This window comes from Gymnoscopelus braueri (assembly GCF_963280865.1).
Source record: "Gymnoscopelus braueri genome assembly, chromosome: 6".
Classification (NCBI taxonomy): domain Eukaryota; kingdom Metazoa; phylum Chordata; class Actinopteri; order Myctophiformes; family Myctophidae; genus Gymnoscopelus; species Gymnoscopelus braueri.
Window position 1 is genome coordinate 47,497,649 of NC_137607.1, and position 13,496 is coordinate 47,511,144.

Sequence of the window (13,496 nt, forward strand, 5' to 3'; positions counted from 1 at the left end):
ACATTGAGAAGATGTTTACTGACAGACAGAGGAGAATTTTGGCGTTGTTGGCGGTGAGAAGGAGAAGGAGAAGGAGATTGATGAGGTTAGCGGAGGGTGAAGAGGACAGGCCGGACAGGAGGAGGTTTTGGGTCCATCCAATCCTTGTACGAAGGCCAGAACAAGGGGACTACCGGCACCTTTTTATGGAGCTACGCCAGGACGAAGAACGCTTCCAAGAGCACTTCAGGCTCTCTGTGGAGCAGTTCGACTGGCTTCTGGATAAGGTGAAGGCACAGATTGAGAAGCAAGACACTTTTTGGCGTGAAGCCATCAGTCCGGCCGAACGTCTTGCCATCTGTTTGCGGTAAGTGCCACCACTATGATCATTGCTGTTGTTGTTTACATTGCTACTGTGATCGGTCGTTAGTAGTCTTGGATCACAATACGGCCATCTGTCATGATCTTCAAAATAGTGTTTGAACTTTCAGATTTCAAATATAAAGTGCTTACCCCATGGCCACGCATGTTACAATTATGTACGGGCCCTCAGAAGTACCCATATATTTCGTATTGTTCAATAAAAAGCATTCTAATCTGATCGGTGGCCATTTCTCCGTATGCTTTAAACTCCGCGACCCTATTGGTTGGGAGGTGTATTGCACTCTGATACAGTATAACTCTATGAGAAAATGGCCACCGATCGGATTAAAATGCTTTTTATTGAACAATACGGAAGATACGGGTACTTCTGAGGACCCGTACATAATTGTAACATCCGTGGCCATGGGGTAAGCACTTTATATTTGAAATGTGAAAGTGCAAACACTATTTTGAAGATCATCCAAGACTGTCATATACTATATACTATATGTCTTGTATCAAGGCTAGAGGTGGAGAGACTATATGCCCTAGCATTGTATTCACATAATTTCAGTGGTGGAAGAAGTACTGACTTTTTAGTTAAGTAAAAGTATCAATACTGCAATGTAGAAATACTATGTTACAAGTAAAAGTCCGTAATTCTAAATTAACTTGAGTAAAAGTACAAAAGTATTGCTATCAAAATGTACTTAAAGTACCAAAAGTGAAAGTAGTCATTGTTAAGATTAAGAAAGTTTTCAAATGTATACAAATCTTTTGTAAATAGCCGATCTACAAGCTCACAATGCGTCGCAATTTCCAATGGCCGAAATATATGTAGGGCTACAGTGGTTAATGTATGTTTTGTAATGATAATCCAAATCTACAAAGTAACTAGTAACTAAACCATTCAAATAATTGTAGTGGAGTAAAAGTTCGATATTTGCCTCTGAGATTTAGTGGAGTAGAGCAAAAGTGTAGTGAAATTGGAAAAACTCTGCCAAAGTAAAAGTACCTTAATTGTGCCTAAGTACAGTACTTGAGTAAATGTACTTATAGTTACTTTACACCACTGCATCATTTCAACTCGACAACACTTGTGAGGCATGGTGTACGGCAGTATCTGTATTTAATGTTTCCACACTGTGGAACAAGTACTCAGATTTTTTACTTCAATAAATGTAGTAGTAATACAATGTAGAAAATATTCAGACACAAGTAAAAGTTCTGTTTCCACAGTTTGAGTAAAGGTTTGTATCTTTACTATTGGCTTCCAAATATATGTAGTACCTAAGTAAAAGTACTCCAATTTGTCCAAATGTGTCTATCACCTATTTGAAAATAGCTGATCTACAAGCTTGTTGCATCACGACACACTGTGAGCCTGTAGCCTGGCTATTTTCAGGTATGAAAGTATGAAATGGGGTTCAAATGGTTAATGTATTTTTTGTTATAATAATGTAAATCTTTAAAGTAACCGGTAATGTTACCACTTAGACCCTCTATACTCAGTGAAACTGAAATCTTCTGTACTGGTTGCGCTCTTTAACCCCTCTACACCAAATGTCTTTGCCGAAAATAGCCGATATCCAAACTCACACCACGTGACATTGCTATGCTTTCTGAGCTTGTAGATCGGCTAGTTTGGCAAACGTTTTTCCCTGAATAGGGATGCTGGGGTTCAAGTGGTTAACTGTAGTGGATTAAAAAGTTCATTATTTGCCTCAGAGATGTAGTGGAGTTGTGGTTAATAAACCTTAATCCTAGTTACCAACCACACTTGTAACATGTGAGTTCAGCTTGTGTTCTAACATGATGATGGTTGTCTATACCTCTATTACAGATACCTTGTGTTCTAACATGATGATGGTTGTCTATACCTCTATTACAGATACCTTGTGTTCTAACATGATGATTGTTGTCTATACCTCTATTACAGATACCTTGTGTTCTAACATGATGATTGTTGTCTATTCCTCTATTATAGATACCTTGCCCATGGTGATTCTTTTGGCATGATTGCCAGTAATTACCGTGTGGGCCGTAGCACTGTGGCTGGCATTGTGCCCACTGTTGCAGAAGCCATCTGGGAGTGTTTGGCTCCGGAGTTAATGCCTGTGCCAACTAAGGAGGATTGGGAAGCTTCAGCCAATGGCTTTGGTCAGAAGTGGAACTTTCCTCACTGTGTGGGTGCACTTGATGGCAAACACATCGTAATCCGGAGACCTATGCATTCAGGGTCCCGCTTCTACAACTACAAAGGCCAGTATTCCATCGTGCTTCTGGCTGTGGTAGATGCCAACTATTTATTCCGGGTGGTGGATGTGGGAGGCTATGGGTGTAGCAACGACAGCGGCATCCTCTGGGCCTCAGAGTTTGGTCAAGCTCTGAGAGAGGGAACACTCAACCTCCCTGACGATGACCCGCTCCCAAATGCCGAGCACCTGGGGCCGGTCCCGTATGTGTTAGTGGCAGATGAAGCCTTTCCCCTGCGGCGGGACATGATGCGGCCAGTCCCTGGAAGATACCTCGAGACGTACTCGCAGCGTATCTACAACTACCGCCTGTCCCGTGCACGGATGGTTGTGGAGTGTGCCTTTGGCATTATGGTTTCCAAGTTTCGCATCTACCACCGAGTGATGGAGCTGAGCCCTGACAATGCGGGGAAGATTGTGAGAGCAACCACCGTCCTCCACAACCTCCTCAGATGGCACCAGGAGGCATCACACATGACTCCAGAGGAGACTCCAGATTCTGTCTACCAATTTGGAGGTGTTGGGAGTGATTCTTCTGGGGAAGAGGCTCGCTCCGTGAGAAACACCTTCGTGGAGTTCTTCAGTTCACCAGCCGGTGCTGTGTCGTGGCAGGACACCCATGTTTAATCCTCACCTACCCATTAGTCTCATTTTATTTTCCTTCTCCATATTATTTTTCTTCTCCTCGGATCGCCACCTTGTTGTGGTGGAGAAGCTTGTGAGTTCCAATGAACCTGAGAGCTATGCCGTCTGGAGCTTTGCTCCTGGTAGGGTCACCCATGGCGGAAAGCTCAAGGGGGAGGTTCCAGACAAAGTGCGATCCAACTAAGGCGGATGAAAGCTGCAGCATACCTGGGCCCCCAATTGTCTTGGACTCCATGTGACTGTATCCTGACCGACATCTGTTAAGGACAGTGTCTCCCCACGTTACCCAAACGCACTGGCGTCCTCCATAAAGGGAATCTAGCCACCATGACATCCCTCATTTCACCTGGTTATTGTCTCCGCCGGAGGCGGAGAGTATGTTTTCGCTTCGTCCCGCTGTGTGTGTCCCCCCCCTAGCCAAGCTAACATTGGTCAAGCTCCACGTGACACGTGACAATATGTTGACACCAATGCTTTTGATTGGCTAGAGGGACGCATGACGAAATAAATTCCTATAAATAGGTGTGTCACTTCAAAATATTTTTTGAAGTGAGGTAAGACAGGATCAATCAGTCTTGATTGGAACAGTACCTTCCAGTACAAATCACCCGTCCGTGCGTGTGTGTGTCCCTCTGAGAACACCTAACATTGGTCAAGTTTCATGTAATATAAATATATAAATAGCTTAGACAGGAACAGTACTATCCAGTACAAACAGAGATCACAGCTGAGATCACACAATGCAACTAACTCCCATTACGCAAACTGAAGAAGCAGTAAATCATCGTCTGAAACCTGATGAAGAAGCAAAGGCGCAGAAGGCCAAAGCTAAGAAACAGAGACAAAGAACACTAAACAGAGACAAAGAATCCCTAAATGACAAAAAACGATAGCACAGGTCTGCTGGCGGAGACTTGTGCTCCGAGGAGCACATTTTCTAGTTTTAAGTCTTCCCTCATCCCAAGTTTTCCCCCCTTCCCAGTCATTCTGTCACTTCTACATTTCCCTCGTATTGGAGTCCCTCGTCACTGCTGTGCCCCCTGAGCACTTGATGCCACCAGTTCTGGGGTCCTCACCGTGCCAGTTTGTGGTGGACATTTTTTGTACCAACTTTATCTTTGTCACAGACATACGAAATGAGCATCATTCTAATCCCAGAAGCACATGAACTAACCCTAAATGTATTCTTGTGGACTCCTAATGTGCCGAAGTGTCTATTACAATGTGCTACACATTTTAAAACAATAGTAGGCTATTTCCACACCCAAAAAATCGGTGTCCTCCCCATTCTGAAGAAAAATTTTAGACTGGCAAGACAGCCACTCTATACTGGCTTTATACAGGCTATTCCTTTATAAAATATTTGCCACGGACATGGAAAAGTCTTACCACAGACATTTGTCAGTGTACGGACACATTGGTGACCCCTGCGCGGTCTAAATCTCTTTACCTGACAGTGAGCAGTGTCACCATGACCAAGTAATACAGAGGCTCCACACTATTTTTCATACTAGTCCTAGAATCCCAGAGATTCACCCTTTCACAAATTCTCAAAAAATAACCTTTTAATGTACAATCTCTCACAGACAAACCAGCCCTGATACATGACCACATCCTTGACAAGGGACTTCATGTGCCTCACAGAAACTTGGCACAAACCAGGGGAGTTCACCAATTCAAACTGAACTTGTCCACCGGGCTATAATTACCAGGAGAAGGCCTGCAGCACCTGGTGGTGGCTTAGCCATTTTCCACAAAAACATCTGGAACTGTCCCCAGTCCCCTTGCCTTTGCTGTCCCCATTTGAGTGCTTTGCATTTAAATGTAAACCCCCCTTTTCCATGACTCTACTTCTCATTTACCGGCCTCCCAAACAAAACTCAACATTCATCTCAGAAATTCAGGACCTTATCACCACTCTCTGCACAACATCTGCCAACATCAAAATATTTGGCGAATATTTGGACTGTCTCAACCTCACTCAACATGTAAATACCCCACACACAAAAAGGGACATACACTCGACCTGGTCATCACTGACTCCCCCCCCACCCCCCCATCAGTAATCTGATATTATACACACTGGGTGTGTCTGACCACAAGGTCATCTCCATGGAGCTGCCCTTCCCTCCCTTTCAAGCCCAAAACGCCAAATCACATTCAGAAATGTCAAAAATATCAACCAGGACACCATGACTTCAGACCTCGACCATCTCTCCTCTGCAACCCTCCCATCAGCCAATGAAGCAGTGGATTTTTACAACACCAACCTGCAAAACCTCCTCGACCTCCACGCCCCTATCAAAACTCGAACAGTCATTTTCTCACGCTCAGCCCCCTGGTTCGCCTGCGAGCTGAGAACAATGAAGGCAGCGGGGCGTGTCCTCGAGCCCTCTACCTGTGCCCTGGACCCCCTTCCCACCACCCTAGTCAAATCCAACATCTGTGCAATAAATCCCCTGATCACTGAAATCATCAACCTCTCCCTTCGGGCCGGCCACATTCCACCCGCTCTAAAAACTGCCATTCTCAAAACCCTTCCTAGACCCAGACACTCTGGCAAACTACAGGCCCATCTCAAACCTCCCATTCCTCTCGAAAATTCTGGAGAAAGTGTCCACACAGCTACAAAATCATCTCAACCTCAACAACCTCTGTGAAACCTTCTCAACCCCTTTCACTCCACCATCATCCTCATCATCACTACCGCCCTTATCCACTCTCACCACCTGCCTGGAGGAGATATAGGCATGGATGAGAAATAACTTTCTGCAGCTCAACAGTTCCAAAACCGAAGTAATTCTAATAGGCACCCCACACCCCTCTCACCAGTTGTCACCAACCTGGGAGTAAAAATGGACCCTCACCTGAACTTTGAGTCCCACATCAATCATCTGTGCAAAGCTTCCTTCTTCCACCTCAGAAACATCTCAAAACTCCGCCCCAGACTCATGCTAGCAGATTCAGAGAAACTTGTCCACGCCTTCGTCTCCTCCAGGTTGGACTACTGCAACGCATCGGGATCCCTAGCAAGAGCCTCTAAAGGCTCCAGTATATCCAGAACAGCATTAAAGTGCATTGTAAATACAATCCTCAGTGCAGTGACAGACATTTGCCGTCTCCGCCTGGCTTCCCTCCTGCAAGTCAAGGTTCTGTATAAGACTGCAATCATACAGCACGATTCTAGTCCTCCCGGCCCTTCAAAACTCTCTAGAAAGTATCACACATTCACCCATTCAGACACACATTCACATACTGACGGCGGAGGAGACCATTCAAGGTACCAACCTGCTCATCGGGAGCAGTTACTGTATGGGTTAAGTGCTTTGCTCAACGACACAGCAACATGCAGCCAGGAGGATCGAACCGGGAACCTTCCAATTTCAAGTCAGCTGCTCCACCGTCTGTGTGACTTGGTAATTTTGATATTGTAGCACTTGGTAAATAGTCTCAGTACTAGTGAATTAATGAATGCTCACTTGTGGGCCAACAAAATCAACAAATAGAGGCGCACATGTCCCAAACATTTCGTAGATGTTAATGTTAAGTCATTGACTATCAATTAATCAGTAATCAATTAAGAAAATGTGCTCACTACAATGGACTAATGTCTGCTGTGTGACCTGTTAAAAACTGACCAATGCAACAAATTTGGATTTCCATAACTGCGGTGGGTTCGGCTATTTACTCCCACTGTAAGGATTTTATTCCGTTATCTTAGTCATTTCACAGCGTGAATTTAACACTGTTGGGGAAGCTACCTTAAAGTACCTACTACACTATGTAAATGGTTTGAACGGTTTAGAAACCTACAAGCCACACAAGAAGTACTGCAGTCCTTTTTTTAACCACTTGAACCCATAGTCTGGGGTAACATTAGCCAAAGAGAGCCAATCTACAAGTTTGCAATGCAACCCGTTGTGAGCTTGTAGAGCGGCTATTTTTGGCAAAGACATTTGGTCTTGACAGAAAAAGGCAGTCCAAGTACAGAGACAACCCAGGTCCAGTTCACAAAGTCTAGACTAGGGTTTATGTGGTTAAGCACTAAATTGAGAAAAATGCCTCTCAATTGAGTTATTTGCAATAGTTGACACCCACTATATTATTCAAGGTTAGATTTCTATTAGAAATAAATCTGAGTTCTTCTTGGTTTTGTTTAGCAGACAAACGGTAAAGACCTGAGACATAAGAAAGAACCTTTAAAATGATCTGTTGTCTTACCCATCAGTTTTGTAACATCTGATGTCAATCTTCACACAAACAAATCACAACTGAAACAGTCTAGTCTTCAAACTTTTTTAATTAGAATCAGTAAATCATAGCAGTAAAAGTATCAATACTGCAATGTAGAAATAAAAGTCTGGAATTCAAAATGTACTTTAGTAAAAGTACCAAAGTATTGGCATCCAAATGTACTTAAAGTACCAAAAGTAAAAGTACCCAAATGTTTGAAAATAGCAAACAAGCGATGCGATGTGTGGTGAGCTTGTAGATCTCCTATTTTCAAATAGCCTATTTTTAATGGGCTAAAGTGGTTAATGCATGTTTTGGATCTGCAAGGTAACTAGTAACTAAAGTTTTCAAATAATTGTAGTGGAGTAAAAGTACAATATTTGCCTCTGAGATGTAGTGGAGTAGAATTAAAAGTATAGACAATTGGGAATACTCCAGTAAAGTAAAGAAAATGCCTCATAATTGTACTTCAGTACAGTACCTGAGTAAATGTACTTAGTTACTCTACACCACTGATTAGAATGTTAAATTATAAAAAAAAACTAAAAAACAAAAGGCCTTTTATTGGCCGCCTCTATATTTGGCCTGTGAAATTAGACTGACGATGCCCATTTCTGTCTCTAATTTCAGTTGGGGTTCCATGTCCCGGAGCAGACTGGCCACATAGAGTCCAAAATGGGCTGTCCCGTCTAGACGCTCCCTCTGCAGCTCTGCCATCACAGCATTGTCAAATTGGTCAAGCTGACTCTGCTGAGATGGCTCCTCCTGTCCCCCCACAGGGTTCCTGGGCCTTCGACTGGATCCTATTTAGTAAGGTTCAACCATTTAGTATATTGAGCTGGACTGGATTTTGTATTGTATTACGGAACTTTCATGTCAAATCTGTATGTCTTACCACTTGTAGGAGGGGGTGGTCCTGGTCCCACAGATCGTGGGTGTGATCCAGGAGCTGGTGGTGGTGGGGGACCTCGGGGTCCCAGGGCTGGTACCCCCAGACTGGACCTTGGTGTGGCGTTGTGTGGTACTATAAAGTAAGATGCAATAATGTAATGTATATAATAATTATACTGAGCTTGATTTGTTTGGGGGTTGGATTTGTAAACGTTAATGACTAATCTGAATATCTTACCACTTGGGGAAGTGGCTGGTCCCACAGGCCGTGGCCCTGACATGGGAGCTGGTGCTCGTGGACCTGGAGGTCCCACTGCTGCTCCCCCCAGACCGGACCCTGAACTCTTCGCTTTGGACTTGCGGAGGACTATGAAGTAAGATTCAATGAAGTATTATATTGAGCTGGACTGGATTTGTATTGTAACAGAACTTGCATGTCAATTCTTAATATCTTACCACTTGCGGGTGGAAGGAATGGCTCGAGCACCGACATGGGAGCTGGTGCTCGGGGACCTGGAGGTCCCACTGCTGCTCTCCCCAGACCGGACCCTGACGCTGCTGGTGTGTAAGATTCAATGAAGTATTATACTGAGCTGGACTGGATTTGTATTGTAACAGAACTTGCATGTCAATTCTTAATATCTTACCACTTGTCAAAGCGTGTGGATGAAATAGCTCGAGCACCGACATGGGAGCTGGTGCTCGGGGACCTGGAGGTCCCACTGCTGCTCTCCCCAGACCGGACCCTGACACTGCTGGTGTGTAAGATTCAATGAAGTATTATACTGAGCTGGACTGGATTTGTATTGTAACAGAACTTGCATGTCAATTCTTAATATCTTACCACTTGTCAAAGCGTGTGGATGAAATAGCTCGAGCACCGACATGGGAGCTGGTGCTCGGGGACCTGGAGGTCCCACTGCTGCTCTCCCCAGACCGGACCCTGACACTGCTGGTGTGTAAGATTCAATGAAGTATTATACTGAGCTGGACTGGATTTGTATTGTAACAGAACTTGCATGTCAATTCTTAATATCTTACCACTTGTCAAAGCGTGTGGATGAAATAGCTCGAGCACCGACATGGGAGCTGGTGCTCGGGGACCTGGAGGTCCCACTGCTGCTCTCCCCAGACCGGACCCTGACGCTGCTGGTGTGTAAGATTCAATGAAGTATTATACTGAGCTTGATTTGTTTGGGGGTTGGATTTATAAACGTTAAGGACTAATCTGAATATCTTACCACTTGGGGAAGTTGCTGGTCCCACAGGCCGTGAAACGGTTGCTGTTGGGGCCACTGACACCCTCGGCAGACTGGTCACTATTAGGTGATATTCAAACATGTCTTACATTGGGTTCAATCGTTTTGTGAATTTGTAAACTTTAAAGCACAACTAGACTTGAGTAGTTTGGGTTGTGTAGTTTACCTTGCCATGGGGGATTTTGAAAATATTGGTGGAATGTCTTTAACAGTTGTAATGTTAGACATTGGCATAACCATTTTTACATTTGCTTGTGTGAAAAGGCTACATTTGAGACCTCTTTCTTTGTGCAGTGTAAATGGGGAGACTATTCTGGATTATCTAGCAACAGAGCAACTGTTGAAGATATCTCACATATACGTTTAGGAGTTGCATATAGCTACATTACTACAAAACACAAACCTCTACCAAAGCGTCATTTGGCCTGAGTGAGTCATCAGAATATCTTACCATGTTCAGCAATAAAGTGAAGGGCAGAAGGTCTGGTGAGATCTATGAAGCAAGGTTCAAACATTTATTGTGTACATCTTTATAGTTTGCTGTTGTGTTTGTAAACAGCCGTGTCTAATATGTTTCTCTTACCACTTTCAGCAGTGTCGAACATCTCCGAGTCCTGGCTGGACTGGGAGGCCTGCTGGCTGCTCTCTATAAAGTAAGTTTAGAGAATTGATTGTGTACAGCTTTATGATTGTTGTATTTGTAAACTGTCATGACTGATGTGTATCTCTTACCACTTTCAGCAGTGCCAAACAGGTCCGCACTTGGATCAAAGGCCGCCTGCTGACTGCTCTCTATAAAGTGAGGTTCAAACATTTATTAGTTACAGCTATGACAACTGAATGTCCCCCACAGTGTCAATGACATTCGATCTATCTCTTTCATTAAGCACATGCTGACCTGGACGGCAGAAATTGCTGGTTGTTTTTCTTGGATCCATGTGTGGATCCAAGAATGACATTATCCCGGAATAGGAAAAATTTGGAGTGTGTCCCCCTGCACTGCCGCTTTTCTTGGTCTTGATCTTATTTCTCCATCTTCTGTAGCGGTCCCGGAGTTGGCTCCATCTCTTTTGACACCTTGTAACTGTATGGGGAGGACACCAAAATAATTTTGAGATGAATTAGTAATGATTTGTGTTCTGTCTTATTCAAATTGTTAATGTATTTGGCCAAGGCACTACCATGGAGATCCTTAGATTGAGATTCCATTTTGCGATACCTGAACCCTACAACAGCAACCATCTCTGCTTCATTATATCTTGACGGGATGAACTCAAGTACACTTGTTTGTAGTTTTCAAGCTACACTGCAGTGTGTGTTGACAGTATTCTGTATTAGACGGTGTGGCAATATTTAATGTCTGTATAATGTATTATTTTTGGTCAATCTTTGACTACATACTGTACACATTCACTGGTAGTATTTGGGAATTGATCATCTGCTGTGATACAGCTGCTGTATTAGAAATAAAAGTCTTCAATTCATTGTCATTTGTGTTCTGGTTTCATGAGGAAGAACATTGACAGTACATGATAGTTTATAATGTGTACTTGCAAGCTTTCTGGGTAATGATACAGTCACCAACACATGATCTAATATTGTTACATGTTTCTCTCCTTGACATTGCAGCAATGACTAACTAAACAATAGCAATATAGTTGCCTACATGACAGTGACATGACATTAGGAGGTAGAATAGTACATTCAACCAACACATCTGTGTAGCCACATTGTGTATGAAATATGGATCAAATTGTATTTACTTACTTTCAATGCCGGAGGCTCTGCTCACAGCATGCCAGGCTATTTCCCTCTTATTCTTGTACGAGAACAATGGGTTGGTTTTATCATATAACATTGGATGGTCCCTGACGCTAATTATGAGGGTCTCATCATCGACCTCTTCCTCTCTATAGTCTTCCATGCTGCTTTTCTAAATCTGCTTATGAATTGAGCTATTTTATAGCACATGGGGGACACAAAATCAGTATCAGGCTCGACACTAAATTGATTGATTGAATACTTTATTAACATTTTGCAAAATGCAAATAGTACAGTGGACTGGTACGATTATACAATGATGCTAAAGGCAACACAAAAAGCCCTAAGTGCTTGCTTGTTTACATTGTAGTCCTTTGTATTCAATTCATGAAGACATTTAAAGACATACAATAATATACAATAATGTACAAATCACTGCCAGACTTGACAAAATCAGTACTTGACAAGGTAACAGGATAGGTTGGCACCAAGGAAGAGTGGGCACCAAAAAAGTTTTTTTGGGGGAAGAAATTTGAGTAAAATATACAAATCTGTATATGAGCAGAAGCATATGAACGTCAAGGGAAGCATACAGGATTTAACTGATTCAGCTGGTAGAGCTTTGGGGTCACTCAGTCCTGAATAAAGTGAAAGATTGTAAAGATTTAGGATATCATAATCTCTCAAGCAGCAGAGGGCGCTGTTTTTCCTTTTTGGGACCCTGGGTTCCCACATTGAGGATATCATACATAATCCACAATTCATTATATCAATCTTGTGTATGTCCTGTTCCAGATTATGCTTCTGGTGAATGGGGTTTCCATGAAAATGTAAGTTGTAACACAAATACAGCCATACAGTCATTTCTTGGAGTCCTATTAGCAGAGATATGGGATGGATGGCTGTAAATATCAGACAGAACGGTTGATTGATTGATGTACTTTATTTAGTAAGACATGAGAACATCAGTCCATGGAAGTACAAATTCACAATACAAGGTCCGGTGAGATGTTGAGACTTTGGAATAGACGCGTTAGCATGCCTGATGACAGATTAACTAAAACGATTTTTAACTGGGACATTTACAATGGTTACCCATGGGCCAATGAAGTGAAATCTTTATTGTTTATGAATAATTCATCATTTATTTATTTAAATAGTTTATATTGTAATAATCATTACAATAATCAAATGCAGAATTATATGTTCCTTAAATATAAAGAGAGATGGTCTGTTGACTGGTCTTATTAAGAATAATTATGGTCCTGAACCTTATGTCACGCAGAATGTATCTATTAAAGTCAAAGATCATTTTGTGCACAGAACATTCTGGGACCTTACCATTAGCCATAGAAACAGGTAGATTCTTTGGTAGGCCTACTCCTGAGGAGGATAGAGTCTGTTTGTCATGTGATTTGGAGGACATTGAGTGATGTTTGGTTTTATTGCCCATATGATGAAAGACATTTATTATTTTGTAAAATGTCAACTATTTGTGTTAGATGATTATGAAAGACTTGAATTGTGTTTTAGGAAAGGTATTTTCTTTTTGGCAGATTTCGTGTGTAAGACTTGAGGGAACAGACAGAATGTTCTGTATGTTTTGAAGTGGAGTTTGAAAAAATAGTTTTTATTTTGTTTTATATTGTACACCTATCATCTATGCAATGATTTATATGTTGTGTCCTGTAAGTCCATGGGCTGGGCACCTTTGGTGCATGACACAGAAATAAAGAAATCTATCTATCTATCTATCTATACACGATTAAACATGCTTTAAAATCCGTCTATTGGGGTCTAACAAACCCTGTATACCCAGTCATTTTGGGGCATAAACAAGAAGTTGAAGGAAGGAAGGAAATTAAGTCTGATAATGAGGTACCGTGCTTGTTCACATCATGTATACTTTACATTACTTCACACCATTTTTCAAATGTTTTATTTTTGAACATTTTGGACAGAATAGCCAATTTCACTTCGAGGTGCCCAGATGTCCCAAGTGCCCACCTATCCTGTATCCATCGTCATATTTTGCTTCACAAGTCCCTCCCAGACTCGGGGTTTGGCTCTGTGGAAGGAGAAAACTACAAGCTCTAACCCGCCCAGTGGA

At 42.5% G+C, this 13,496-nt stretch overlaps 1 protein-coding gene across 4 annotated transcripts; it reads left to right on the top strand.

Moving 5' to 3' along the window:
• Window positions 1-3,315: 3,315 nt before the first annotated feature.
• Window positions 3,316-11,104, top strand: LOC308086711 (uncharacterized protein). Of its 4 annotated transcripts, XR_013933265.1 has the most exons (11): window positions 3,316-6,658; window positions 8,106-8,285; window positions 8,380-8,506; window positions 8,617-8,740; window positions 8,839-8,927; window positions 9,026-9,124; window positions 9,223-9,321; window positions 9,420-9,518; window positions 10,218-10,278; window positions 10,367-10,424; window positions 10,670-11,104. XR_013933265.1 is itself a non-coding variant. In XM_080430360.1 (10 exons), the coding sequence occupies exons 5-9, from the start codon at window positions 8,841-8,843 to the stop codon at window positions 10,275-10,277; spliced, it is 444 nt and encodes a 147-aa protein (XP_080286486.1). In that variant the 5' UTR covers window positions 3,316-6,658; window positions 8,106-8,285; window positions 8,380-8,506; window positions 8,617-8,740; window positions 8,839-8,840; the 3' UTR covers window position 10,278; window positions 10,367-11,104. The 4 variants fall into 4 exon arrangements, 2 of the variants coding, with proteins under 2 accessions (XP_080286486.1, XP_080286487.1); XM_080430360.1 differs by having other exon boundaries at window positions 10,367-11,104; XM_080430361.1 differs by having other exon boundaries at window positions 10,370-11,104.
• The last annotated feature ends 2,392 nt before the right edge of the window (window positions 11,105-13,496 follow it).